At 32.8% G+C, this 25,183-nt stretch overlaps 3 protein-coding genes across 7 annotated transcripts in view; 1 reads left to right on the top strand and 2 right to left on the bottom strand.

The window, feature by feature from the left end:
* The window catches only part of LOC127699181 (ral GTPase-activating protein subunit beta-like), a 57,379-nt gene extending 41,088 nt beyond the window's left edge, over nt 1–16,291 (top strand). For 4 of the 5 annotated variants that reach the window (XM_052202924.1, XM_052202925.1, XM_052202923.1 and 1 more), the window contains 8 exons: nt 351–423; nt 1,162–1,335; nt 4,062–4,203; nt 4,767–4,907; nt 5,729–5,980; nt 10,349–10,505; nt 12,155–12,271; nt 13,633–16,291. In XM_052202924.1, the coding sequence (XP_052058884.1) occupies nt 351–423; nt 1,162–1,335; nt 4,062–4,203; nt 4,767–4,907; nt 5,729–5,980; nt 10,349–10,505; nt 12,155–12,271; nt 13,633–13,750 (1,174 nt within the window). In that variant the 3' untranslated portion in view covers nt 13,751–16,291. The remainder of the gene's footprint in view (nt 1–350; nt 424–1,161; nt 1,336–4,061; nt 4,204–4,766; nt 4,908–5,728; nt 5,981–10,348; nt 10,506–12,154; nt 12,272–13,632) is intronic. The other variant, XM_052202928.1, reaches the window with a different exon arrangement.
* A 3,573-nt stretch (nt 16,292–19,864) lies between these two features.
* LOC127737208 (putative ankyrin repeat protein RBE_0220) lies at nt 19,865–20,380 on the bottom strand. Its single transcript, XM_052247741.1, has one exon. It carries the CDS (start codon nt 20,378–20,380, stop codon nt 19,865–19,867), a length of 516 nt encoding a protein of 171 aa, XP_052103701.1.
* Nucleotides 20,381–20,626: 246 nt separating this feature from the next.
* Nucleotides 20,627–24,952, bottom strand: LOC127737207 (ankyrin repeat domain-containing protein 50-like). Its single transcript, XM_052247740.1, has 4 exons — nt 24,740–24,952; nt 22,397–22,506; nt 21,419–21,560; nt 20,627–21,304 (listed from the first exon to the last, which is right to left on the bottom strand). Exons 1-4 carry the CDS (start codon nt 24,950–24,952, stop codon nt 20,627–20,629), a joined length of 1,143 nt encoding a protein of 380 aa, XP_052103700.1.
* Nucleotides 24,953–25,183: the final 231 nt, after the last annotated feature.

The following is a 25,183-nucleotide window of genomic DNA, read 5'->3' as shown; positions in this document are numbered from 1 at the left end:
TTATAATTTGAAAATAGATATACACTGTATTACATCATATCTAATTTTAGAGAACTATTAATCATATCTAATGTTTTTTTCACTCATATAAATCAGTTTTCCACACTGTTTTTAGTCATGCTTGAAGATATTGACATGATATTTACTTTTTGTTTACACCATGACAAGTTATAGAACAAGTTAGCATTTTGTTCCAGTATAATGAATTTTTCCCCGGTAGGGGACTATGTATTGCCATGCAATACTCTCAGAATGCGTGTTTATTTCTGACTTTCTTCTGCCTGCATTTTTTTTAAAAATTGTATGGTGAAAACTAGTGTACTTAACAGTTTGAAATTGTTTCATTTCAGAATTACACAGGAATACCAGACAGCTAGATTGTTCCTATCTCATTATGGTTTCTTGTCATTAGAAGCTTTAAAGGTATGGTGAATACTCTGTTTAAATGACCTTATATTGTAACAGAAGTAAGATGTTATTTGCATGGCAGGATCAACACAAATATGTATTTATACCTTGTTCTATCAACTAACGTAACATGTTATATGTTTTTGAGTTGTATGGATTTTCTATTTTTATTTGCTTTTTGCATTTCTTTTCAATTATCACAAAAATTGCTGAATTTTTACTTCGTTTTTTTTTTATATAATACACTTTGATCAAAGGGATATAACTACTTTCAACAACAACAACAAAACAACAACAACAACAACAATGTTCCATTCTTTAAACACCAATAAAATCAAAGGTACAGAGAATGACATGCGAAAAAGAATAAAAATAGTACATGATATGGTAGGGTAAGTGTAGTAAGATATACAATATGAAGACAACATGATAGAAGTTGGCATAGTTACCAACCTCTAGTAATGAGAAATCATGTCAATCAAAATGCTTGTAAAAATGTGCTTGCCAAATTTGTTAAGAGCTTTGCTGAAGCATTTCAACAGAAAGTCATATTTGACCTAGATAGAATTTTAATCTGCTACAATCATAAAGGAAGCTTTATTGAAAACAGAATTAAGAAAATATGGTATCATTGCCAATCTGACATCTTACCATAGACCAAAGGACAAAGATATAATTGATATGAATTGAGGTTCATCTTTATGTTTTATGTTTTGTTAAATGTACTATAAATATTTATAAATATAATTGTAGGATAATAATAACAGCAGTATACCACCAGCTTTAGTTATGTTAGATACAACCAATTCGGGATTGTTTACAGATTTGGAGATATTAGATACTGTGACTTCACGTGACAATGATACTGTTCATATATTCTATGTTAAATCTGGTCAAAAGAATTTTCATGATATTATAGACAATGTAGTAAGTAGTGTTATATATCTTCCTAGTTCAGTTTTTAGTGGGCAATATTCTGGACAGTTATTTCTATAGTGCATTTATTAATATATGAATATTTTTACTATTTTCACATGGAACATAGTTAAATAATTTTTTCCATTTTTACAATTTTCAAGAACTGTTCCCCCCCCCCCCCCCCCCCCCCCCCCCCCCCTTATTTGCATGTTTTTATACGACCGCAAAAAAAATTTTGTGGTCGTATATTGGTATGACGTTGACGTTGGCGTCGTCGTCGTCCGAAGACACATTGGTGTTCGCACTCTAACTTTAGTTTAAGTGAATGGATCTATATGAAATTTTACCATAAGGTTCAATACCACAAAAGGAAGGTGGGGATTGATTTTGGGGGTTATGGTACCAACAGTTAAGGAATTAGGGGCCAAAAAGGGGCCAAAAATAAGCATTTTTGTAACTTCCAGACATAACTTGTGTGTTAGTGTATGGATCTCTCTGACATTGTACCACAAGGTTCCATATCACAAAGGGAATGCTGGGATTGATTTTTAGGGGTAATTGCCTCCAAATTTTAGGAATTAGGGGCCAAAAAGGGGCAAAAAACAAGCATTTTTCTAGTTTCATGACAATAACTTGTGTGGATCTCTCTGACATTGTACCACAAGGTTCCATATCACAAAGGGAATGCTGGGATTGATTTTGGGGGTAATTGCCTCCAAATTTTAGGAATTAGGGGCCAAAAAGGGGCCAAAAATAAGCATTTTTCTAGTTTCCAGACAATAACTTGTGTACAAGTGTATGGATCTCTCTGAAATTGTACTGCAAGGTACCATACCACAAAGGGAAGGCTGGGATTGATTTTGGGGGTAATTCCCTAGAAATTTGAGGAATTAGGGGCCATAAAGGGGCAAAAAAAACCCAAGCATTTTTCTAGTTTCAGGACAATAACTTGTGTGTAAGTGTATGGATCTTTATGAAATTGTACTGCAAGGTTCCATATCACAAAGGGAAAGCTTGGTTTGAGTTTGGGGGTAATTGCCCTAAATGTTTAGGAATTTGGGGCCATAAAGGGGCCAAAAAACAAGCATTTTTCTAGTTTCCAGACAATAACTTGTGTTCAAGTGTATGGATCTCTCAGAAATTGTACTCATACATATGAACCTCCCAACGGGAGTACAATAATCCCGTTTTCAGGGGTCTCCTCCCGTTGAAGACAAAAAAAAAATCCCGTGTATGAAATATTTCATGAATGAAAAATTTCAGCCCAACATATCTGGTGTAACTGACATTACCTGAAGTTATATTTTATCTGTAAATCAATTAACATGCATAATTATATGGCTTCACTTGTCACCTTGGGTGTCAAACATACTGGTAATCAACGATTGTTACCTCAGGCTAATTGCCGTTGTGTAATAAAACTTTGTATTTAAAATGAATGTTGGGTTACTTCCCTTGATTTATCCAGTTTTAAGTTATTTTCCTTTAAATAATGTAAATTTTTAAAAGAATATAAATAAAATATAAATTGAACAAATAATCATAAAAGGATGGTCATTAAATGATTTTAAATGTCTTAGGACAAATAAAAAAATAATAATTTGAAAATTATTTGAGGGATCTATACTTCCTTTTAAGGCTTAAATTGAAATTTATATAATAACTATGACCCATGATCATAGTTTGAATGTGTTACTTATCATGCATTAAACATCTACTTGCATCATAAAGATAAAAAAAAAAAATCTACTTGCAAATAGATAAGCAAATGTTCTGATTGCAATGAATAATGGTAAAAAGGATATGTATGACCTAAAAAATTTAAAGAACATACTGATAAAGAAGAATGTTAGATTGAACAAGTTCAAAGTTTAAAAAGATAGAGAAAATTTATAAGTACAAGGGTACTATAAACATAATACATTCGGATGGAAAGTTGAAGAAAACACACTTTAACAGACAATTTCTACAGCACATGGTTACATTTACGACAGAATTTATGTCGATTAAAAACCTCCTGATCTGAGTCCTAATCTCTTGACCAAAATTTCCCAAACTCCTGATCTGAGTTTCACAGTCCAATACATGTATGTGTACTGCAAGGTACCATACCACAAAGGGAAGGCTGGGATTGAGTTTGGGGGTGATGAATCATAAGGGGGTTAAAAAAATTGGGGGGGGGGGGGGGGGGGTTCCTTTTTTTTCTTTAAAATTTTCCATTTTAAATTGGTTATTTCTGATTTATATATAAAAGCAAATAATAATGATATGGTTTGAATAGATAAATTAAAATTTTTTAAGTTCTTAGGCCACATTCATTCTGTGTCAGAAACCTATGCTGTGTCAAATATTTAATTACAATCCAAATTCAGTGCTGTATCAAGCTTGAATGTTGTGTCCATACTTGCCCCAACTGTTCAGGGTTCGACCTCTGCGGTCGTATCAAGCTGCGCCACAGCGGAGCATTTTATTTAATAATTACTTTATACTCTGAGCCTATTCAGTAATAAACAAATACCTTAAATTAAAACTTGCTGTCTGATAGTTTAAACAATATTTATTCAGATAAATTTCCACATACAATTAATTACTAATTTGAAAAAATTGTAAATAACTTTTTTAACTGACAGAAAATGATAATTTTATCTTTCTGAAAGTCTCTAATATTAAAAGGTTTTAAAAAGAAATTCAAAGTAGGGAGGCTTTAGATTCGCAAAAATGTTTTCTTATTATAGACATCAAGAAGTAATGTACAGTCACAGTTTATTGAGTTCCTTCATTCACTTGGATGGCCTGTAGATGTAAGAAAGCATGCTGGTTGGACTGGACACATAAGTACAAGCTGGAAAGTCATGGAACCAGAGGAAGATATCAGTGGTAAGTTTGTATCATGTTTTGACTGGGTCCCTGTTCAAAAGATACAGAAAGTATGCTTGACTATCAGTGATAAGTTTCTCTGTCTTAACAAGACAGAGCCCGAGGATATTGTTCTCATAAGATTTTCTGACAATATTCTTTGCAATTTATACAGTCTATTTCCATTTGGTAACATTGAAATAAACTACAATAATGTATATATATTTATCATCTCCTAGTAAGGCATCTATTTTTGCTTTAATTAACTGAACTGAAGTTAAACACTGTAAATACAGAAACTTATTTGTGCAATTTTCATTGCCATTTTTGAACAATTGATTAAAATACAAGATTTATTGTTGCTATTTCAGGAGTTTCTGCAAACAAATGATTCCATCAAAATTTAAAATGTATGAATTTTTATTTTTGAGGAACATATTTATTCACAATTTTTGCAATAATAAAAACATCACAAACATTTCTGAATTTTCTTTAATTTAAAAGCGAAATGTTTAATATGTCAACACATCAGTTGAAAATGTTTCAAGATATATTTTGGTAAATGACTTTTGATATATTTACAGCATCAGATTACCAGATGAGTACGGGTGGGAGTGTGTATGATGGTAGACAACAGGTATTATACTGGGCAGATGTTTCGTCAGAGGTCGCTTTTGTTGTTCCATCTACAGAATCGAGAATATCATCTAGTAACAGTTCTGGAGGTAAGGTGGAAAGACATAATATATATTTGTTCATGGTCCAAGTTAATTCCGGAGACCAGACAGAGAAGGATTCTGGTTGTGTCATGTGTAAAGTTTTGACCTATGTAGGTTGATTTTCAGCAAGAAAAAATGGGAAATATAACTTTATTTTTTTAACTGCTAATTTTCTTTTTTGTATGAAATATGTGAAGTATAGGATAGTGAGACAGCAACCCAGAGAAATATAACCAAAAAGACATCTACATACAGCTCTACACAATAGACAAGTGTCTATATAATATGTTGAGCTCTACTTTGCCTGGATTGAATATAAAAAAGTTGTGAATAAGTGAAACAGAACAAGTAGAGATCTTCTATCAACACCAAATTCTCAAAAATAACGAAAAACATTAAGATATAACAACCACTGAAAAAGGAAAATAACTTGAGACAGACACATTAGCATGTAGCAGAGTTAAGCTAGTTATCAAAGATAATAGTTCTCCCTCTTTACCCCTATTTTTGCTATTTTTACCTATTATGTCTGTTTGTTTTGTTCACACATCGTTGTCAATATAATGGAATTGTATGTGACTGTCATACAAGTGAGAGGTTTAGCTAGCTATAAAACCAGGTTTAATCCACCATTTTTTACATAAGAAAATGCCTTTACCAAGTCAGGAATATGATAGTTGTTATCCATTCGTTTGATGTGTATGAGCTTTTGATAGTGCCATTTGCTTAGGGACTTTTAGTTTAGAATTTTTGTCGGAGTTCGGTATTTTTGTTATTTTACTTTTTTCAATCTTACAGTTTGTCTCTAATCAAAACATTTATTCCAGATAAATCTCCTCTTTTGACACACAAAATGGCTGAGAGGGCTGCATCAGACATATCTATTAACAAGCCAAAGACTCTGTCATTAGATAGAGCTGATCATGTAGACAAGATAAAGGGAGACAGTCCAAATTCCCCACACGATCAACCAATTTTCAAGAAGTCTGGTCGTCAACCTGCTCTGATGGCTGGTCCAGATATAAAAATATTAGTAGTTTGGTTGGAGAACTTCCAGGATCATGAGAACTTCCCTACTGGTATGTTTATTGTTTAGTTTGATTGGTATAAAACATACTGTGAATTCAACTACTGTTGCTTTTGTGGGAAAAGGCGAATCAAAAGTTTAAATGTTTAGCAAAGTACAAGTTGTCTATAAGCTGTATGCAGGTTTCTACAAAATAAAATATATAAAAAAGTTACAATTCTGCCTCGAACAAAAAAAATTGGTACTCAGGAACAAATAAATCCACTGTATTTTCATTGGTCCTTTTTTTGGTGGAAGAAGACTTCAAGTCTTCTGAAAGCCTTTACTGCCAGCTGTAAAATCATTGAACCGTCACCAGGACGTATGCCGTATCCCTTTCTGTGCTTTACAATTTCATAACAACTTCTGTGCTATATCTTGACACCGATGTTTACACATGATCTAAACATCTGCATCATTTAATTTATTAGTTAGGCTTGAAAAATGATCACTATCGTTAGTGTTATAATTTCTCATGTTTTAATGTATTAATATCAACCCTTTTATTTATGTAAATTATTATATTTCATCTCATCTTACATGAACTTTATTAGTTTACTTGTAACCGGATGTCTTTAAAGTAGAGTTTGTAGTACGCATGCGTGAATTTGGTATCGGGTCAGTTCGCCCTGATTACATGTTCGCCCTTGGTCTGTTCGCCCTGAGTTAGTCCCCATAGAGTACGTTCACCCTGGGTTACTTCTCCTTACTTTTATCGTGGAAGTATTATATTGACTGCTTATATCAAGGACGTTTTATATGTCCTTGCAATTATTAAAAAATAATAATATTATGGGTATTAAAGTTTAATAAACTTATTCAGATATTTATATGGTATAAATTCTCGAAATTCATGAACACACATGAAAAAAAATTGATTAAAAGTTGATGGTTTGTTTTGGAGCATTAATAGGTCATGATAATAATTTTCACTGATTGTTGTAATAATTGTCTTTGGTAGATTAATAATTGGAATTATCGGAATAAAACAACTGGATTATTCGGGTTAATTTAAAGCATGTTGGTTACGTATCTGCGCATGTGCACAAATGGGAAATTTAATTGTGCATCTGAAAGTTTCAAAATAATGATAAACATAATTGTCATATATTCATACAATCCATCTTGAGTTAAAGTCAAGTATATATGTGGAGAGTACGACTTCAAATCAATGATGCTTGAAAAAAATACATGGATTTAGTTGTTCCGTCTGCGTTCAGATCTTTAATGCAATCAATTAAGTCATATTCCAGTTTTAGACAACATGTGTTTTTTAAAAAGAAAGTTAGAATATCTAAGTATGTTATTGCGATAATAAAGAGTCAAGCGCACACGTGAATCTGCTGGTGTTTTACACATCAAATGATGCACCGTCTGTTGACAGAAATATCAATGTACAAACTAATGTCTGTTGACGGATTCCATTTCGAAAGTACGTAGTTTTCATGTCGGTCATTGTCGGAATGTTCCCAATGATGGCCTTTATTGCCTTAATACGTTTCAAAGTTTTAGAAGTGATAAAAAAACGGGATTTAACAACTGAATAGTCCAGCTCTTTACTGTACCGTTATTCATCATTAAGGTACACACAAAAATGACACATTTCGAGGCTCGAGTACGGAACCAGTAATTCCTTGCTGTCAATAGTTTTATTTTCATGAAAAATTTCAGAAAAGGGCTGTGTGACTCCTGACGGAAAATGCCTTTCCTACCCTTATACTTTTGTGTAAAAATATTAGATGAAAAACAAATATGATATATGGGTCAAGCACTTTAAATGAACGGGTTTGAAATGCTAAAAGAGTGAAGCGAACACGTGATTCTGTCAACTGACGGTGCATCGTTTGATGTGTAAAACACCAGCAGATTCATGTGTGCGCTTGACTCTAAATTATCGCAATAACATAGCAAGGTCATCACCTGACATGACTGGTCAATCCTTGGCCTGACACATATCTGCATTGGATATATTTAGAATTTGTATACGACCGCAAAAAAATTTGGCGGTCGTATATTGGTATGACGTTGGCGTCGTTGTTGTCCGAAGACACATTGGTTTTTGCACAATAACTTAAGTTTAAGCGAATGAATCTCAATGAAATTTTACCATAAGGTTCAATACCACAAAAGAAAGGTTGGGATTGATTTTGGGGGTTATGGTACCAACAGTTAAGGAATTAGGGGCCAAAAAGGGGCCAAAAATAAGCATTTTTCTAGTTTCCAGACAAAAACTTGTGTTCAAGTGTATGGATCTCTCTGAAATTGTACTGCAAGGTACCATACCACAAAGGGGAGGCTGGGATTGATTTTGGGGGTAATTGCCTCAAAATTTTAGGAATTAGGGGTCAAAAAGGGGCAAAAAAACAAGCATTTTTCTAGTTTCAGGACAATAACTTGTGTGTAAGTGTATGGATCTTTAGGAAATTGTACTACAAAGTTCCATATCACAAAGGAAAAGCTGGGTTTGAGTTTGGGGGTAATTGCCCTAAACTTTAGCTGGGTTTGAGTTTGGGGGTAATTGCCCTAAACGGTTAGGAATTTGGGGACAAAAAGGGGACAAAAAACAAGCATTTTTACAGTTTCCAGACAATAACTTGTGTTCAAGTGTATGGATCTCTCTGAAATTGTACTGCAAGGTACCATACCACAAAGGGGAGGCTGGGATTGATTTTGGGGGTAATTGCCTCAAAATTTTAGGAATTAGGGGTCAAAAAGGGGCAAAAAAACAAGCATTTTTCTAGTTTCAGGACAATAACTTGTGTGTAAGTGTATGGATCTTTAGGAAATTGTACTACAAAGTTCCATATCACAAAGGAAAAGCTGGGTTTGAGTTTGGGGGTAATTGCCCTAAACGTTTAGGAATTTGGGGCCAAAAAGGGGACAAAAAACAAGCATTTTTACAGTTTCCAGACAATAACTTGTGTTCAAGTGTATGGATCTCTCTGAAATTGTACTGCAAGGTACCATACCACAAAGGAAAGGCTGAGATTGAGTTTGGGGGTGATGAATCAAAAGGGGGTTCAAAAAATTGGGGGGGGGGGGGATTTTTATTTTCCTTTTTTTCCTTTTTTTTTTTTCTTAAAAAATTTTTCATTTTAAGTTGGCTATTTTTGATTTATATATAAAAGCAAATAATAATGGTATGGTTTGATATCATCAAAAATTGAATTATTGGGGTTCTTTGATATGCTGAATCTAACCGTGTATTTAGATTCTTAATTTTTGGTCCCGTTTTCAAATTGGTCTACATTAAGGTCCAAAGGGTCCAAAATTAAACTTAGTTTGATTTTAACAAAAATTGAATTCTTGGGGTTCTTTGATATGCTGAATCTAACCGTGTATGTATTTAGATTTTGCATATTGGACCATAATAGGTAAATTAAAAAATTTTAAGTTCTTTGACCACATTCATTCTGTGTCAGAAACCTATGCTGTGTCAAATATTTAATCACAATCCAAAATTCAGAGCTGTATCAAGCTTGAATGTTGTGTCCATACTTGCCCCAACTGTTCAGGTTTTTTTTTTTAAAGTTAACTATCTGCCTTTGACAGAAAACTTTCAAGTGAAACCAAATCAATTACTGTTATAATTGTTTGGCGAAATTGCATTGCATCAAGTTAACCATGCTGAGGCGAATGTATGGAATTTAGTCATAGAAAATTTAATTTGAATCAACAGTATTTGCAGATTTTTATGTTAAGTATAGTGAGTTTTGGTTGAGTTATGAGTATTATTATTTTTGGAAGAAAAAAATAAGTCGAAAACAATAATGGGACAAAGCAGACTGGTTTGGTGGGCTGCTTTTATTGTAATTCAAGTTACCTTTTATGCATCTTCTTCCACCTCAGAGCAATCAGCTCTTTGATTATCATGTTCAGTTTTGTGGATTGAGGTAAAACTGCATTTAATGTGGATTTGAATGGTTTTTAAAAATTCTCAATAAAAGTGTTAAAGAAAAATGAAATTTAGTTTACATTTAGTGATTCACACATACTCATGCAAGTTCATTGGTTTTTTAAAAGTGTTTGCATAGTAGAAAATTAGTTTATATTGCATTTGTCAGTGATTTTGTATTGAATAACATATCACTTTGCAACAGTGAAACAAAAACATTGAATCAGCTCATTAAAAATTTGATAGCTTATTTTTTAAAATTTTATGAAATCTTATATCCTTTTCAACATTACTTGTATAACATTTTGAAAGTAGGAAACATTTTGTCAGTTAGGATTAAAATTAAACATCAGTCTCATGAGATATGAATCAAATATATTCATCACTACATATGTGACACAGTACATCATAGTATAAAAGTTGAATTTTGGTCACCGTGACCTATATTTTAAGCTTGAGTAGTTTTAATAAAGTTTACTATTACAGAGGATATACTGAGTGTGACAAGGACAGGTATGGAACACCTGAATACTTCATTGATGTCATCGACCACCAAATCAGCAGAGAAAGATACCTTCATAATCTTTATTCATGCTTTACAAAATGGTTTGTTTAGGATACACATGCAGGGCATAACAGGAAGGTAAGTGTCACTAAACTGTATATCTATACTACTAAAATAACGAAGTCCAATTTGTAAGCCGACATGGCGTCAAAACGATAAATCAAAGAATTCTACTTTATATATAACTAATAAAGTACAACAGTGATGTTGAAAAATTACACCATTCCAGGCCCTTTTGTTTTCCACATAATTAAGGAAGTTCGCTTGTCATGTTTTGGAATTTTTGTCAGATTTTCGGAATCCTCTGGTTTTATCTATTTGAATGCCTTAAAAAATTTTGCCCATTGACCCCCATTTTTCATTTAAAAAATCTTTTACATGCATAGTTATAAGCCATCTGTAAAAGTCTTATAAAATCTTCATTATTTTTTAATAGTTTTTGAGAACTTTAACTTGTTAATGATAAAGCTATGAAAAATCAAGAGAGAATATTCTTCCGCCAAAATTTCAATGGCTAATATCTCGAAAGCAAGCACATTGACCTATATTTTGTTTTTGCTCTTTTTGTTCCTTTATTTATCCCCTATCAATATGTACTAGTGTTATGAAAAGCTTGTTATTTTGAAACTGAGTAGCGAACTTCCTTAAGATTGTCAATAATTTACAAGTTCTGGGTCGAATCAGATACTAGTATTGATAGTATATATCACATGTAGTTTCCGTTTGTAACCTGCTGCCTTCTGTAAATATCTCCTTTATCTAGAGAATCTGGAATTCTTCCAGAAATTGTTTTATACCTATGTTACACTATATAACTAGTAAGTATTTAATATATCTGTATGCTAACCAACCAAGATGGCTGGCTTTACTACAAGGAAAACAAAATAAAAGAGATTTTTGAGAAATTGTAATAAACCGACGGTATGGTAAGGTAATTTTTTTACCATTGAATTAAATATATAATATAATATTCTTCCCATGTTTAGCATCAGTCTTTTAGATATCAGTTATAATAGGTTTTCATTTAGGTTCCTTTTGATCATTTAGCTACCGATGTATTCAAGTATTAATCTATCTTGGCTTTCAAATTTTTTGTTTTAAATGTTCTGATGAAGATTATTCAGAAAAGCACTTTTGATGCATCAAATTTATTGAGTGTTAATTTCCTGTTTTAAGTAAATTCCTCTAATTCTTACTCGATTTATCCGTTTCCTGACCTGTTGATTATTTTTATTTAATCAACATGTGGTTTGTTTCATCTCAGTTCTTCATTGGTCAAAATTCGATTATGACGTCAAATTTTCTTGCTTTCCTCTGAAATTCCTATTGTGACGTCATGAAAAAAGGCAAACCATGCCTGATGACGTCACGTAGAAGGAACACATATTTTGCATGTCTGAAAAGACGGCTTAAGATTGCTTGCATATCGTCTAAAAATCATTAGAGAAACAGATTCCACCACCAAATTTCATGCAATACAATATTTATCCACTCTGGACAGTTAAATTTTAATTATTTAAAACGCTCGGCGAGCCTCGCATTTTAAATTTAACTGTCTTGAGTGAATAAATATCTTATCACACTCGATGCAGTTGTAGAATCTATATGTATCTACAGAAGCTGATTCATGTCGCCTTTATATAAATCTGCCTTATGATAATATCACCATATACCATAGATCATTAATGATGGAATTTGTCAGATCATCAAATGTATATTTTCTTCAGAATCAATATGGCAATACCATTGATAGATGGGATGGTGGTCAGTCGACGTACGTTAGGACCAATGGTCAGACAAACAGCAATTAATATTGGTAAAAGAAAAAGATTGGAAAGTGAAACGTAAGTTGCTGGTTCAGCAAGAAACATGATAATAATAAACAAGCAATTTAAATCACATACATACAATGCTTTTCATCAACAGGAAAAATATAAATCAGACAAGCTATATAGTTATATTTAGATACATTGTTGAAAGGTATATGTTTTCTGAGCAGACAGTTGAATCATGAACAGGTAAACAAAAGAAAACAATCAACTATCAATACATCGTTAAAAGGCAATTAATCATCTTTACAACGTGCAATTTACAAACCTGAGTTTAAATTTCCCATTGAGTTTATATTATGAGATATTTGGATTAATTGAATGGTTATGTAAAATTAAGAATGGAAATTGGGAATGTGTCAAAGAGACGACAACCCGACAAAGAGTGGAAAACAGCCAAAGGCCACAAATGGGTCTTCGATACAACGAGAAAATCCCGCGATCGGAGGGGTTCTTCAGCTGGCCCCTAAACAAAAATGTGTACTAGTTCAGTGATAATGAATGTCATACTCAACTCCGAAATATATAAAAGAAACTAAAATTAAAAATCATACAAGACTAACAAAGGGCAGAGACTCCTGACTTGGGACAGGCGCAAAAATGCGGTTGGGTTAAACATGTTTTTTAAGATCTTAACCCTTTCCCTATACCTCTAGCCAATGTAGAATAAACAAACACATAGCAATACGTACAGTAAAACTCAGTTTAAAAGAAGTCCAAGTCCGATGTCAGAATAGGTAACAGGAGAAACTAAACAAAATGACAATAATACATAAATTAACAAAGGACTACTAGCAGTTACTGACATGCCAGCTCCAGACCTCAATTAAACTGATTGAAAGATTATGTCTTCATCATATGAATAACAAGCACAATCCTTCCTGTTAGGGGTTTAGTATCATACCATCATAAAATATATGAGAAGAACATAACCCATATCAGGCCAAAAACTGGTTTTAGAATGAATGTGTTTATTTCCGATGCAAAGACCCTATGAGTGAATCAATATTAAAGCCAAAATATGCCACCTTTAATGACCTGACAACAGTATTGTAACTATATCCCTTCTTAATAAGTCTGTTTAAAGGTATTGTTAGCTTTTGAGGTGAACATATTATTGAGAGTTTTGGGAACAAGACAAACTATTTAATATTTCATTATCAGTTTTAAACAAAGATGTCTTTTCAAATAGATAATTGAAAATTTTATGCCAAGACGAAATTATATTAAACTTTTCAATGTGTAAACTAGATTATTGATGAAAATCAAACTAATTTGCATGATAATTCAACTATATACTTTATTGAACCAATGCTATCCATGTTTTATTTAAACCAATAGATATCTTTATTTTTAATCAATTTATCTTTCCTCAGATATCAACCACCACATGTAAGAAGAAAGTTAAAGATTCAGGAGATGGCCAAACAGTATCGTCTAAAAATGTCCGAGCCTGAGTTCTACACGGCACTATTCCATGACGTACCAAAATGAAGATAAATATTCAACACATATCTCTGTTTGAAAATACCTGAATGTTGATATCTACATTGGGCTATCTATCTCAAACTGAAACTGTTGTCATTAATGTTAGATCCATGCAGTATACATTGTCTTTATTTCGTGTTTCTACTTATAAACTCATCTAAATCTCTTGTCTGAAATGAAGATATTGACAACTGTTTGAGGGATCATTGTAAAGACTTAGTAGTGGACCAAATGGAGACATGTATGATGTCTTTTGACGACCACGACCAATACTACTACATAGAGCTTATTATAGAAGGATCTTTGCATATAAATCTGTTTAGCAATGACCCATATCAATATGTTTAGATGATATTAGCAGTCTGAATGCATGCTGATGCAATTAGCTATTACCATTTTCACTTCATTTAGATTATATAAGTGGGCTATGTGTACATAACTGTGTTAAGCTCTAAGGATCATCACTATGTGCACACAAATGTAACACTTTTGTTATGACAACTACACCTACATTTAGCATTTAGATTATATTAGAGGGCTATGTGTACATAAGTGTGTTAAGCTCTAAGCATTATCACTATGTGCATACTCGATGTAACATTATTATGACTACTACACCTACATATAGATTTTAATAGAGGGCTGTGTGCAATGTATCTGTGATATTTTAAACAGCTTTTTACAACATATTCAATCAACTAAACATTTTAGATGGAAGGTAAAACTGTGGATTTTATATTATTTCTGGGATACCAATTTACATTGATTTACAGATGAACAACAAATTTAAATGTTCAACAAAGTAAAAAAATAGTATTGGTTTGTATGCAGACTTTTGTTAAACCACGAAATCAATATTCACGAAATATAATTTTTCATTAATCCACAAAAATTTTACCTATAAATATAGATTAATCCACAGTAGTTTTTCCCATAAAAAATATGTTTGAAAAGGCAACATTTTATTAGCAAATTGTTTGGGGTGTAATATATTGTTTAGAAAAGTTGTTAAGCCTTGCATTATTCTTAAATATTTATTGCACTAAATCATAACCATTTAATAAGTAATTTCAATAACTGAAGTAATCAAATAATTAACACGTGCCAAATTCAAACATCAGTATTCATCATAATACTAACAAAAATATACCTTAGAAAAGATTTGACAGATTTAAAGTAGTAGTTGAACTTTTATTTTGGTTTTCGTAGCATATCTTTCAAATAAAGGAAATTTTCTACTTTCTAATAAGAGAAATATGTTAAGATACTAGTATACAAAGATTAAGCGAGTATGTACACGAATGCCAAATTCATGTTTTGTTGCCTTATTATTTGTAAAAGCTTTGGTTATGTTTAAGCATTGTAATTTAATATTGTTCATCTAGTCTGATATCTGTACTACACATGCAATAGTGCTGTAATTGTTAATAATTGTTAATAAAATATTTATTGAAATTAAAGATGTTTTTAATGAACAGAATCTTATCTAGCTACCAGAAGAATATTTTATGATCGAATCGAAGGAGCTAATTTTTGGTGGATCCCTTTAATAAACTTGGTTGACAACTGCTACTTACTTTGAATTATCAATAACAGCACATTTATTTGATAAAGTAGCACATCTACTTTTCTATTGCAATCTAACTTCCTTAGTCACAAATCACTAAACATTAGAAATCATTCTCATAAAATAAGTAATATATCTCTGCAATAGAAAAATATTTCAGTACAACTATAGCATCACTCTAACAATATATATATATATATTATTCTAATATGACGTTCTTCAAACGCTTTGAGTACACACCCGTGGTAAAATATGAATATATTTTTTGGGCTGTTCCGATCATACTCCCACGTCATATGTTTTTTTGTGAATGAGCTACCCGAAGTCATTGAACGATGACGTAAGAATATAAGCATTTTACGGGAAAATGCATGATTGTGAAACCTAAAATCATGACAACAAGGAAACGTAAACAAACGATGATAAAATGTGTTGTAAGCCTTTTTTTTTTTTACATATAAGTAAAATTATCATTTAAATTTATCCAAACCTATCTAAATACGTTATTGCAAATAGTTTAAGCATGTCACTAGTTCAGTTTGCTCTGTTCTTTTACGTCAATGTAATAGTGTGTTTATTTACGGGAACGGCAAATATTTGCCTTCACCTAGAGCGCCGCGATCCAAAGAATTGCCATATTTGTCCTATTAGAATAGAGATAATTCCTAGGGGCTTGAATTTATACTGCTTATACCACGGGTTTGCCCTTTATTGCCGATATTTTACCCCTTGCTGTCGCTCATGGTAAAATATTTAGCATAAAGGGCCAACCCATGGTAAAATCAGTTTAAATTCAAGCCCTGATGAATTATTTCTTAAATATTCTTTTCAACAGTTGCAGTCTATTGAAAATAAAAGTATGTCTCCTCATTATAGGAACACTAGCAGATATATTTACAATAGAAACACATCTCTCTACGATAGTAACATACTTGATTACAAAAGTGGCATGTATCTCCAAATAAAAGTTATATATTGTCCTACATTTACAGCAGATCCTTTCGGCAAAACACATATATCTTTCACAAGGGACGATACTATTAAATGTCTTATCTGCTATGATATTTAAAAACTCAAAACTAGTAAAGTCACTCTCAAATTGAAATTTGTCAGGTGCATGTTCATAATTGATATAGAAGTGGTAGGATTGCCAATGAGACAACTATCAACCAAACAACCAACTGACAAGGATGCAAACAACTACAGGTCACTGTCATATTTTACAATGAGCAAAGACCGTATAGTAAGCTATAAGAGAACCTCGGAATGACCAAATGTGTTTCAATGCTCGACAGAAAAACGATAAAACATTAAACTTAACAACAGTTGTGGAAAAACACTACCAACAACAACCTAAGTATTACAGCCCCTGTTGTGGAATAGTCACATACAGAATTTGGCGCGGTTGAACATATTTGTAGTACTCAACCCTCCGCTTACCAGTTTTATAAAGAACTAAAATATAATCAGGAACAACAACAAATAGCTGCACAAGATAGTTTATCGCTTAGTAAGATTTACGTATGCCATCACGAGTTGGTTGACTGTTATAGAATATCCGTTCCACAGATGATAGTGGATCTGTTCCTAATGTTGTAACTACAATCACCCCACCCCCACCCCCATCCCCATTTTTCCCGAATTGGACCTACCTAAGTAGATCTATTACCGGGTTTGTACTTACATGAGCAACACGACGGGTGACACATGTGGAGCACGATCTGTCTACCCTTTCGGAGCACTTGAGATCACCCCCCGTTTTTGGTGGTGTTCGTGTTACTCAGTCTTTTGTTGTCTGTTAGTCTTTTTCTTTTTTAGGCATGGCGTTGTCAGTTTATGTTCGACTTATGAGTTTGAATGTCCCTCTGGTATCGTTCGCCCCTCTTTCTTGTGCACATTGAAAAAAGTTCCAAGAATTAGATAGCCTTTGTAGAAAGCTTTAATTTAAAAGTCAAAAGCTCTGCAGAAAACTTACAGGATACCAATAAATTTAACGTTTGAAGTCGTGTGTTTTGTCTACAATAGATATATCAGTAGCACTCCGTTCAAAACAGTTGGAAAGCCAAATTAGATACGAAATTAAAATGCATAATAAAACCTAAAAGAATCTGCTAAATCTGGCGACCGCCGTCTTGGATATTACCCTTAATGCTGAATATCTTATAATGACTCATTTTAATGGTATTATCACCGAAGACCTTATAATGATTGTCATTAGGATTCATTTTGTCACCGTTTATCATCTCTAGAGACCATGTAATGACTCGCATTTGGATTATTTTTACCACTGAAGATATGATAATGGGCCTATTGTTAACGTTAAGCTCAAAAACATCAATGAATTGAAAACAACTGTCTTATTCCTGACTTAGTGCACGCATCTCCTAAATAGACGGGTTCTTTGACATATATTTGTTTTAGACCTGATAATGAGTCTGATGTTCTTACTGATATAACCCTTATAATGACTCGTATTCTTACGACTGACAACCTTAAAATGACCTACAAGTTTATCCACTGACGATCTTATAATTACGGGAACTTTGTGCCGTCACCGAATACCTAATAATAACACTCATGTTTTCACCAATGATGACATTATAATGATTGTCATTAGAACTGCTTTCGTAAATGAAGACCCACTATTCATGTTAATATCTTGTGCTGATTTCAGTGATTGACTAAAACATTCAATTTCGAATATATAATTATCAGATTATGTACATTTAATGTGTGCAAAAATCAGTTAGAATAATGATATAAGATCTGTCTTAATATTAGAATATATCCAATTCAATTCAAAATATTTTATTGTTCAAATATCAAACGTACATTTAAAAAAAGGAATTGGACAAAAGGCAACGCCTATACAAATCCTTTCCCATACAAGATGGATTGAATAATCTGATAGTATATAATATTTTCTGCATGGTAATTCATAGATCATTCATTGTTGCAGTGAGTAAGGGGAGGTAATGCCCCACTTCTTGAAATATTCTATTTGGTATACATATATAAATAATAACTATGTGAACCATTGCAAGTTCACTACTGAAAATGGGTTCGAATTTTATACCACATTAATAAGTAATGGTAACGAATCAAATAGATCGTTTAAGTGATATCTACTCAAATTCACAAACTCACTGCAACATAGTTGTTCTATTTGTAAAAATAACAAGAATTATTAGAACATACGCATACATGTCAGTGATAAGACAAAAGATACATATTTATACATTAAATATTTAAAGATTTAAACTCAGGAGTTAATTTTACAATTAAAATTAACAACAAATGTACAAAACATTAATTTTGCTGCTATTTTAACAATCCTGTTTTGAAAATTAATAGTTTATAGATTATAAAAAGCCTTCATGACAAAAATCTTGATGCGAGTTTTTGTCCTTTTTTCGAACACAAAAACAATACAAACGCATCCCATTCGAGCCCGAGTAGGTTTTTGATTGGTGTTATATTAATTACACACTGTCTATGAATAACATAATCTTTATATATTTATCTTTGCTATGAGTGTTCCTGACAATAAAGCAAGAAAAGGTATAGAGTGTGATTTACATTTGATAGTAGATACCTTTTGAGACAGATCTTGAGATTTGCGAAATGTCTAGAAGTTGAAAAAACGAATACGTTCCTGTTTTGTATATCTTAAAAATTAACTGAATGAAAATTCGGAGAAAAGTTTATAATATGTATCAAATTCACGTTAAACCTTTTTTACAATAATTATATCTATCTATCTGAACCTTTTCATTGATTTTTCTAAGAAAGTGAAAAGTTTCTGATGTATTCTGTTTATTGTACCAAACTTCAAGGGAAATTCAAAACGGTAAGTCCTTTATATAATGCAATGGTAAAACCAAAAGATCAAACACACCAAAAAATTGTCATATTCCTGACTTGGTACAGACGTTTCCTTATGTAGAAAATGGTGGATTAAACCTGGCTTCATAGCTCGCTAAACCTCTTACAATGTGTGAACAAAAGAAACAGACATTATAGGTAAAATGTCAAAAATTGGGATACAGCAGTCAACATTGTGATATAATATAAATTACTATCAAACAAATAGTGAAACAAATCGGCATAAATACACTCTATAGACAAAGTACATAAGGCAAAATGAAAGACAAGAATACATAATTGACAATATAACAATAGGGAATGGCACGGATGAGAGTCAAAATACTGATATGACCAAAGATGAGTTGATCCCTAGACGAGGTAATAGATCGTTTGGTCGTCTGCTCTGAATTTCTACCGATGATGTAAAATTATCGTTTGTGATATTTTGACAATGTTTGACTGAATACAAATTAGCAAGGCGGGTGTTGCATTCAAAACAGTAATACGCCTACCCTTTCCATGCAATATTTCATGTTATGTTCTAATACCTGGATTTGCCTTAACTAATAGATTTACGAGATTTGAACATCTGTTATAAGAAAATTAAAATTAACAAGAATACCGAATTCCATTTTTGTTATCAAGTTACAATGGTCACCATAACTTTTTTTTATTTCTATACACTGCTATTCCGTATTATAAATCAAATCAACGATTTCTGGATAACTCTGATCATTAGCAATGTGTGCAGCTACATATCTGTCATTGTCACGTTTATTAAAGTCTGCTCCTCTATCTAACAACATCTTTACTATGTCTATATGACCACGTTGACAAGCCATCATTGCCGGGGTCTTCCCCGATCCGGTACATTTGTTACAGTCTGCTCCTCTGTCTAACAATATCTTTAATGTGTCTGTATGATTATTTTCACAAACCTTCATTATAGGTGTCTCTCCCCATCCGTCACAGGTGTTATAGTCTGCTCCTCTATCTAACAATATTTTTAATGTGTCTGTATGACCATATTCAGGAGCCTTCATCACAGGTGTCTCACCATATCCATCACAGTTGTTATAGTCTGCTCCTCTGTCTAACAATATCTTTAATATGTCTGTACGACCATTTTTACAAGCCTTCATCAAAGGTGTCTCTCCACATCCGTCATGTTTATTATAGTCTGCTCCTCTTTCTAACAACATTTCTACTATTTTAGTATGACCTTGTGCACAAGCCTGCATTACAGGTGACTCTCCCCAATCCCCACATATATGGTCGTCTGCTCCCCTGTCGACAAACATCATACCTACTACTCTATTACAATGTTTATAAGCCTTCATAAAAGTAGACCTACAGTTATAATCACATAAATTAAAGTCTGTCCCTTTATTTAACAACAATTTTAATATTTCTATATGACCATTTTCACAAGCCGTTATTATAGGTGATTATCCAAAACAATCACATTTATTAAAATCTGCTTCTCTGTCTATCAACATCTTTACTATTTCGATATGACCTTGTTCACAAGCCTTCATTACAGGTGACTCTCCCCAATTCTCACATTTATGATAGTCTGCACCTCTGGATATCAACATCTTTACTATTTCTAGATGACCATGTTTACAAGCCTTCATAACAGTAGACTCACCGTCATTATCACATAATTTAAAGTCTGCCCCTCTTTCTAACAGCAATTTTACTATTTCTATATGACCATGTTGACAGGCCTTCATAAGAGGTGACTGACCGCCATTATCACATTTATTAAAGTCTGCTCCTCTGGATATCAACATCTTTACTATTTCTACATGACCATGTTTACAAGCCTTCATTACAGGGGACTGACCACCATTATCACATTTATCATAGTCGGCTCCTCTGTTTACCAACATCTTTACTATTTCTGTATGACCATGTACACAAGACTTCATTACAGCCGACCGTCCAGGTATGTCACATTTATTATAGTCTGCTCCGTTGTTTATCAACATCTTTACTACTTCTGTATGACCATGTTCACAAGCCTTCATTAAAGGTGTCTGGTCACTAGTATCACATTTTTCAAAGTTTGCTCCTGTGTCTAACAACATCTTAACTATTTCTGTATGACCACGTTTGCAGGTCTATATTAAAGGTGACTCTCCATTATAAAAAGTACCCTTGTTAATATCTACACCATGATTACAACACCACAGAACCAAACAAATATCACCGATAAGACAACAGTTTGATAGAACATCATCATCAGCATCATCATCAACATCATCTTCATCATCTTCATTACCATTATCATTATGGCCATCTTGATCTTCATGGTGACCCCAATCATCATCATCATCAAAACAATAGATACCATCATCATAACCATCATAATCATACCTATTATCATCATCGTTGTCTCTTTTATTACGGATATGCGCGAGCTGTCTCTGGTAAGATATATCAAGTGTTTTCAAATGAAGAAGCAATTGCTCTCTGAACAGAGGCTTCTTCATATTAATGTTACTAAATACATCTTGAACTTTTCCCTTTGACCAATCATCAATCAATCTCTCTATGTACATTTGATGATACTTTTGTGGTATGACAGAAATAAACTGACGGAGACAGTCACTTTTTTCTACTGAAAATCGTTCTTTAATCAAACAGCTATCTGCATTCCTTATGAAGCATTGGATTATTTTTTGCCCATAGAAGACAGTTAGAAAGTCGAATATCTTATCATGTATACTCATGTATACGTTTTCTTCTTTCTTTATGAATGTATCTCTAAAGGAGTCAAGTTCATCCTGTAAAAAAGTCTTGACGTTCCCCTGTCTAATCTGCATGCCTCACATGTGTTCTCAATGATAGTCCTAGTTTCTTCACCCACCTCTTCTGTCAACATTTCTTCTTTTAATTTGTTATTAAAGAGCACACATAGAGCCAAAGCACAGTATTTAGTGTGATGTCCTTTCTAAAGTAGCTTATCGATCTCAGCTTCATAAACTGAAAATGGATTCTGAAAGAAATATTTAACATTAAGTATAGGATTATCATGGTATAATTTACGTAAAAGAGGGAAACAATCATTTAAATTGTAATAGCCAGTAATCTCAGAGGCTTTTGTTTTCAAATATATCTCTGCTATTGACTGTTTTTCAGTTTTTGACAAACACACATTCTCTGATAACAAGTTACATGCACATGATTTGAAGACTGATAAAGATTCAAACTTTTCATCCTGGTATACTTGTAATCGACATGCTGCATTTATTTTTGCTTGCTTTTCTTCAAGAATTTGTTTTATATTCTCCATTACTGGTTCCCAACTTTTGATGTCACTCTGATTAACAGAAAAGTTTCCACATAAATCATCAACAAAAACAATGTTTTCTTGTATGGATTGTAAAACTTTACAATTTCACCTGGATCTGTCACAAGAAGAACATCATTATTTTCCTCTGCCATCTTTAAAGCTGTATGTCGGAGAATGCACGTTTTTCCTACACCAGAACTAGCAGTAATGGTAACACAACTATTTTCCTTTATATATTTTAGTACCGTTTGAGCAGCTCTTGTGTTTATAAACATTTTATCATCATTGTCCTTCCAGTTTTTAAGTGTGTCATCAATTCTTTCTGAAAAACAAATCAAAAAGTATTTAATCTTGACCAAGTCGAAAATTGAAAAAAAATAATAAATTTTCGTGATTTTTGGGGAAAAATAAAGTTCAACATTTTTTAATTTCTACTTACTTTATGATATGTGCATAATTTAATTTTGCTAAAATACTAAACAAATGAGCGCTAATACACAAACCTAAATTATTACACATTGGCTATTGTGTTTATGATCTAAAAACCATCAGAAATAGCCAATGGCAGCTAATTTGGAAACGATGTGAATGCTAATACTTGTCCCGAACGAGCCTTATGTGTAAACGTTTAACAATAAGCTGTTTTACTTTTTTATGTCATTATTTCCAGATATATTATTATAAAGCAAATTTGGCATAAGCTATTTCAATGACAACTTAGCATAGTACAAACAACAAAGACGTTAATTAAATTAAAGTAATAGAAGATGACTAAACTATTTGAGATATCTTGCTGTATAGTTCGAAAAATAGTTTTCCATTGCGATTAAAAAAGTGCAACTACTTTGCAAAAAAGCACGCAATCAGCATTCCTGCATGTTCTTTTTGACAGGACTACCTACTTTACGACTAAACATTTGTTAAAACAACAGCAGATTTAACTGGTGCCACATGTGGAGCAGGATTTGCTAACCCTTCCGGAGCACCATAAGTAAGATAATTGCTGATGCCTTACCAAAACAACCTGTCTGGCCTGTAAATCTTGAAACCTTTAGTGAAATTCAGGCTTAACCTATCAACTTTCATCTCGTCGTTCCATGGTACAAAGTCGACTTCCTAGTGGGCACCTTGACAAGATATAGGAAGATGTGGTATGAATTCCAATGAGACAACTCTCCATCCAAGTCACAATTTATAAAAGTAAACCATTATAGGTCAAGCTACGGTCTTCAACACGGAGCTTTGGCTCACACCGAACAGCAAGCTATAAAGGGCCCAAAAAAATTACTAGTGTAAAACCATTCAAACGGGAAAACCAACGGTCTAATTTATATAAAAAAACGAGTTTATTTTCCACTTATGAGTTTGAATGTCCCTTTGGTATCTTTCGCCTCTCTTTTTTCATGTATGTCATCAAATTAACATAGCCAATCCAAGTGTTTACCTCTTATGTTCCAAGGTACTGTATCATCTTGAGCATTTTTGAACCTTTTAACTTCCTTTTTCTTTCTGCATGATTGCCTTGGAGTTCATCATTGGATCTTTTCAAATTAGCAAACAACTTTTTCAATTCCTCCATTTCATCATTAGAACGTTTAATATCCATCATGATTTCTCTATTTGTCTGGTCCAGGGTTTTGGTTTTTAATAGATCACAGTCCCCCTTCATATGCTGTCCGCCTAATCTTTCAATAGCCTAGTAATTTATACAGAAATTAAGAGCATGTTTACAATTGAGTAACTATCAACATTTGTATAAGTAATTGTATGAATCTCATTACACTGAAGGTAATGTAAATACACCAGACAAACATGACGATTTCTAAAATGCGGGTACCAGTTGAAATACTATCTTTGTTGCCATCTTAGTAGGTATATTAGCATAACAAAAGTTAGCCTTGACAACTAATAATTCCGTATTTTTGGACTCATACAAAAGAAGTTGATTAAGTTGACACATTTTCATTTACCTTGTCAATATATGAAATAAATCATTTTCATTTCATGACCAAACTGACAGAGTAAAAGTGAAAGGTTCTCAATTGAGCAACACGACGGTTGCAACATGTTGATCAGGAGTTGCTTACCCCGAGAACAACATCGGTTCTTGGTGGAGTTCTGTTTTACAGCCAAGTTTCTACGTTTTGTTTTATCGATTGTTGGTTTTCTCGTCAAGTATTACATGTAAAGCCTTATAAACTAGACACTGACATTGCCGATAGAGTTATAGTTTACAATTTACTCCGATAAAGAGACTTACCCCAGATATAATGTCCCATGCTGTGTTGAAGTCTATAGTTCCTACTTTCCCATCATCTAGATGAGCCAGGTAGTTCCTGTAGTATTTTATTGTAGCCAAATCGAAACCTGATGTGGTTTCCATGGCAGTAGGTAAGCTATCAAATCCACAATGAGGATGAGTTATGGTTGTGAGGTTTCGTAGAAGAGTTATTCCTTTTGACACATTCCCCATTTCCATTCTCAATTTATTTATTAAGACAAAATAATTTCTCTTTAGGTTTTTAACAATATTTTCCTGTGCTTATTGTTATTTGCATGCTCTCTTATTTACTTATCACGAGTCATATGTTCATATTACAGGAATCCTGTCATTTGTGGCTGATGTTTTGTATGGCATCGTATGATTATTTAAGAGAGGCTAAAGATACCAAACTCATAAGTCTAAAATAAATTGACATCGCCA

This window comes from Mytilus californianus, unplaced genomic scaffold (genome assembly GCF_021869535.1).
Source record: "Mytilus californianus isolate M0D057914Y unplaced genomic scaffold, xbMytCali1.0.p SCAF_4, whole genome shotgun sequence".
Taxonomy (NCBI): Eukaryota; Metazoa; Mollusca; class Bivalvia; order Mytilida; family Mytilidae; genus Mytilus; species Mytilus californianus.
The sequence above is the reverse complement of the archived record's forward strand: the minus strand, read 5'-3'. Positions and strand labels throughout refer to the sequence as shown.

Excerpts from the sequence above, each read along its gene's own strand:
- LOC127737208 (XM_052247741.1), bottom strand. The coding sequence starts at position 20,380 with ATGTTGTTAGAAAGAGGAGCAGACTATAATAAACATGACGGATGTGGA.
- LOC127737207 (XM_052247740.1), bottom strand. The coding sequence starts at position 24,952 with ATGGGGAATGTGTCAAAAGGAATAACTCTTCTACGAAACCTCACAACC. Across the intron at positions 22,507-24,739 it reads CATGGGACATTATATCTGGG|AGTGACATCAAAAGTTGGGA; the intron begins GTAAGTCTCTTT and ends TCTGTTAATCAG. Across the intron at positions 21,561-22,396 it reads CAAGTATACCAGGATGAAAA|GTATGATTATGATGGTTATG; the intron begins GTTTGAATCTTT and ends TGATGATAATAG.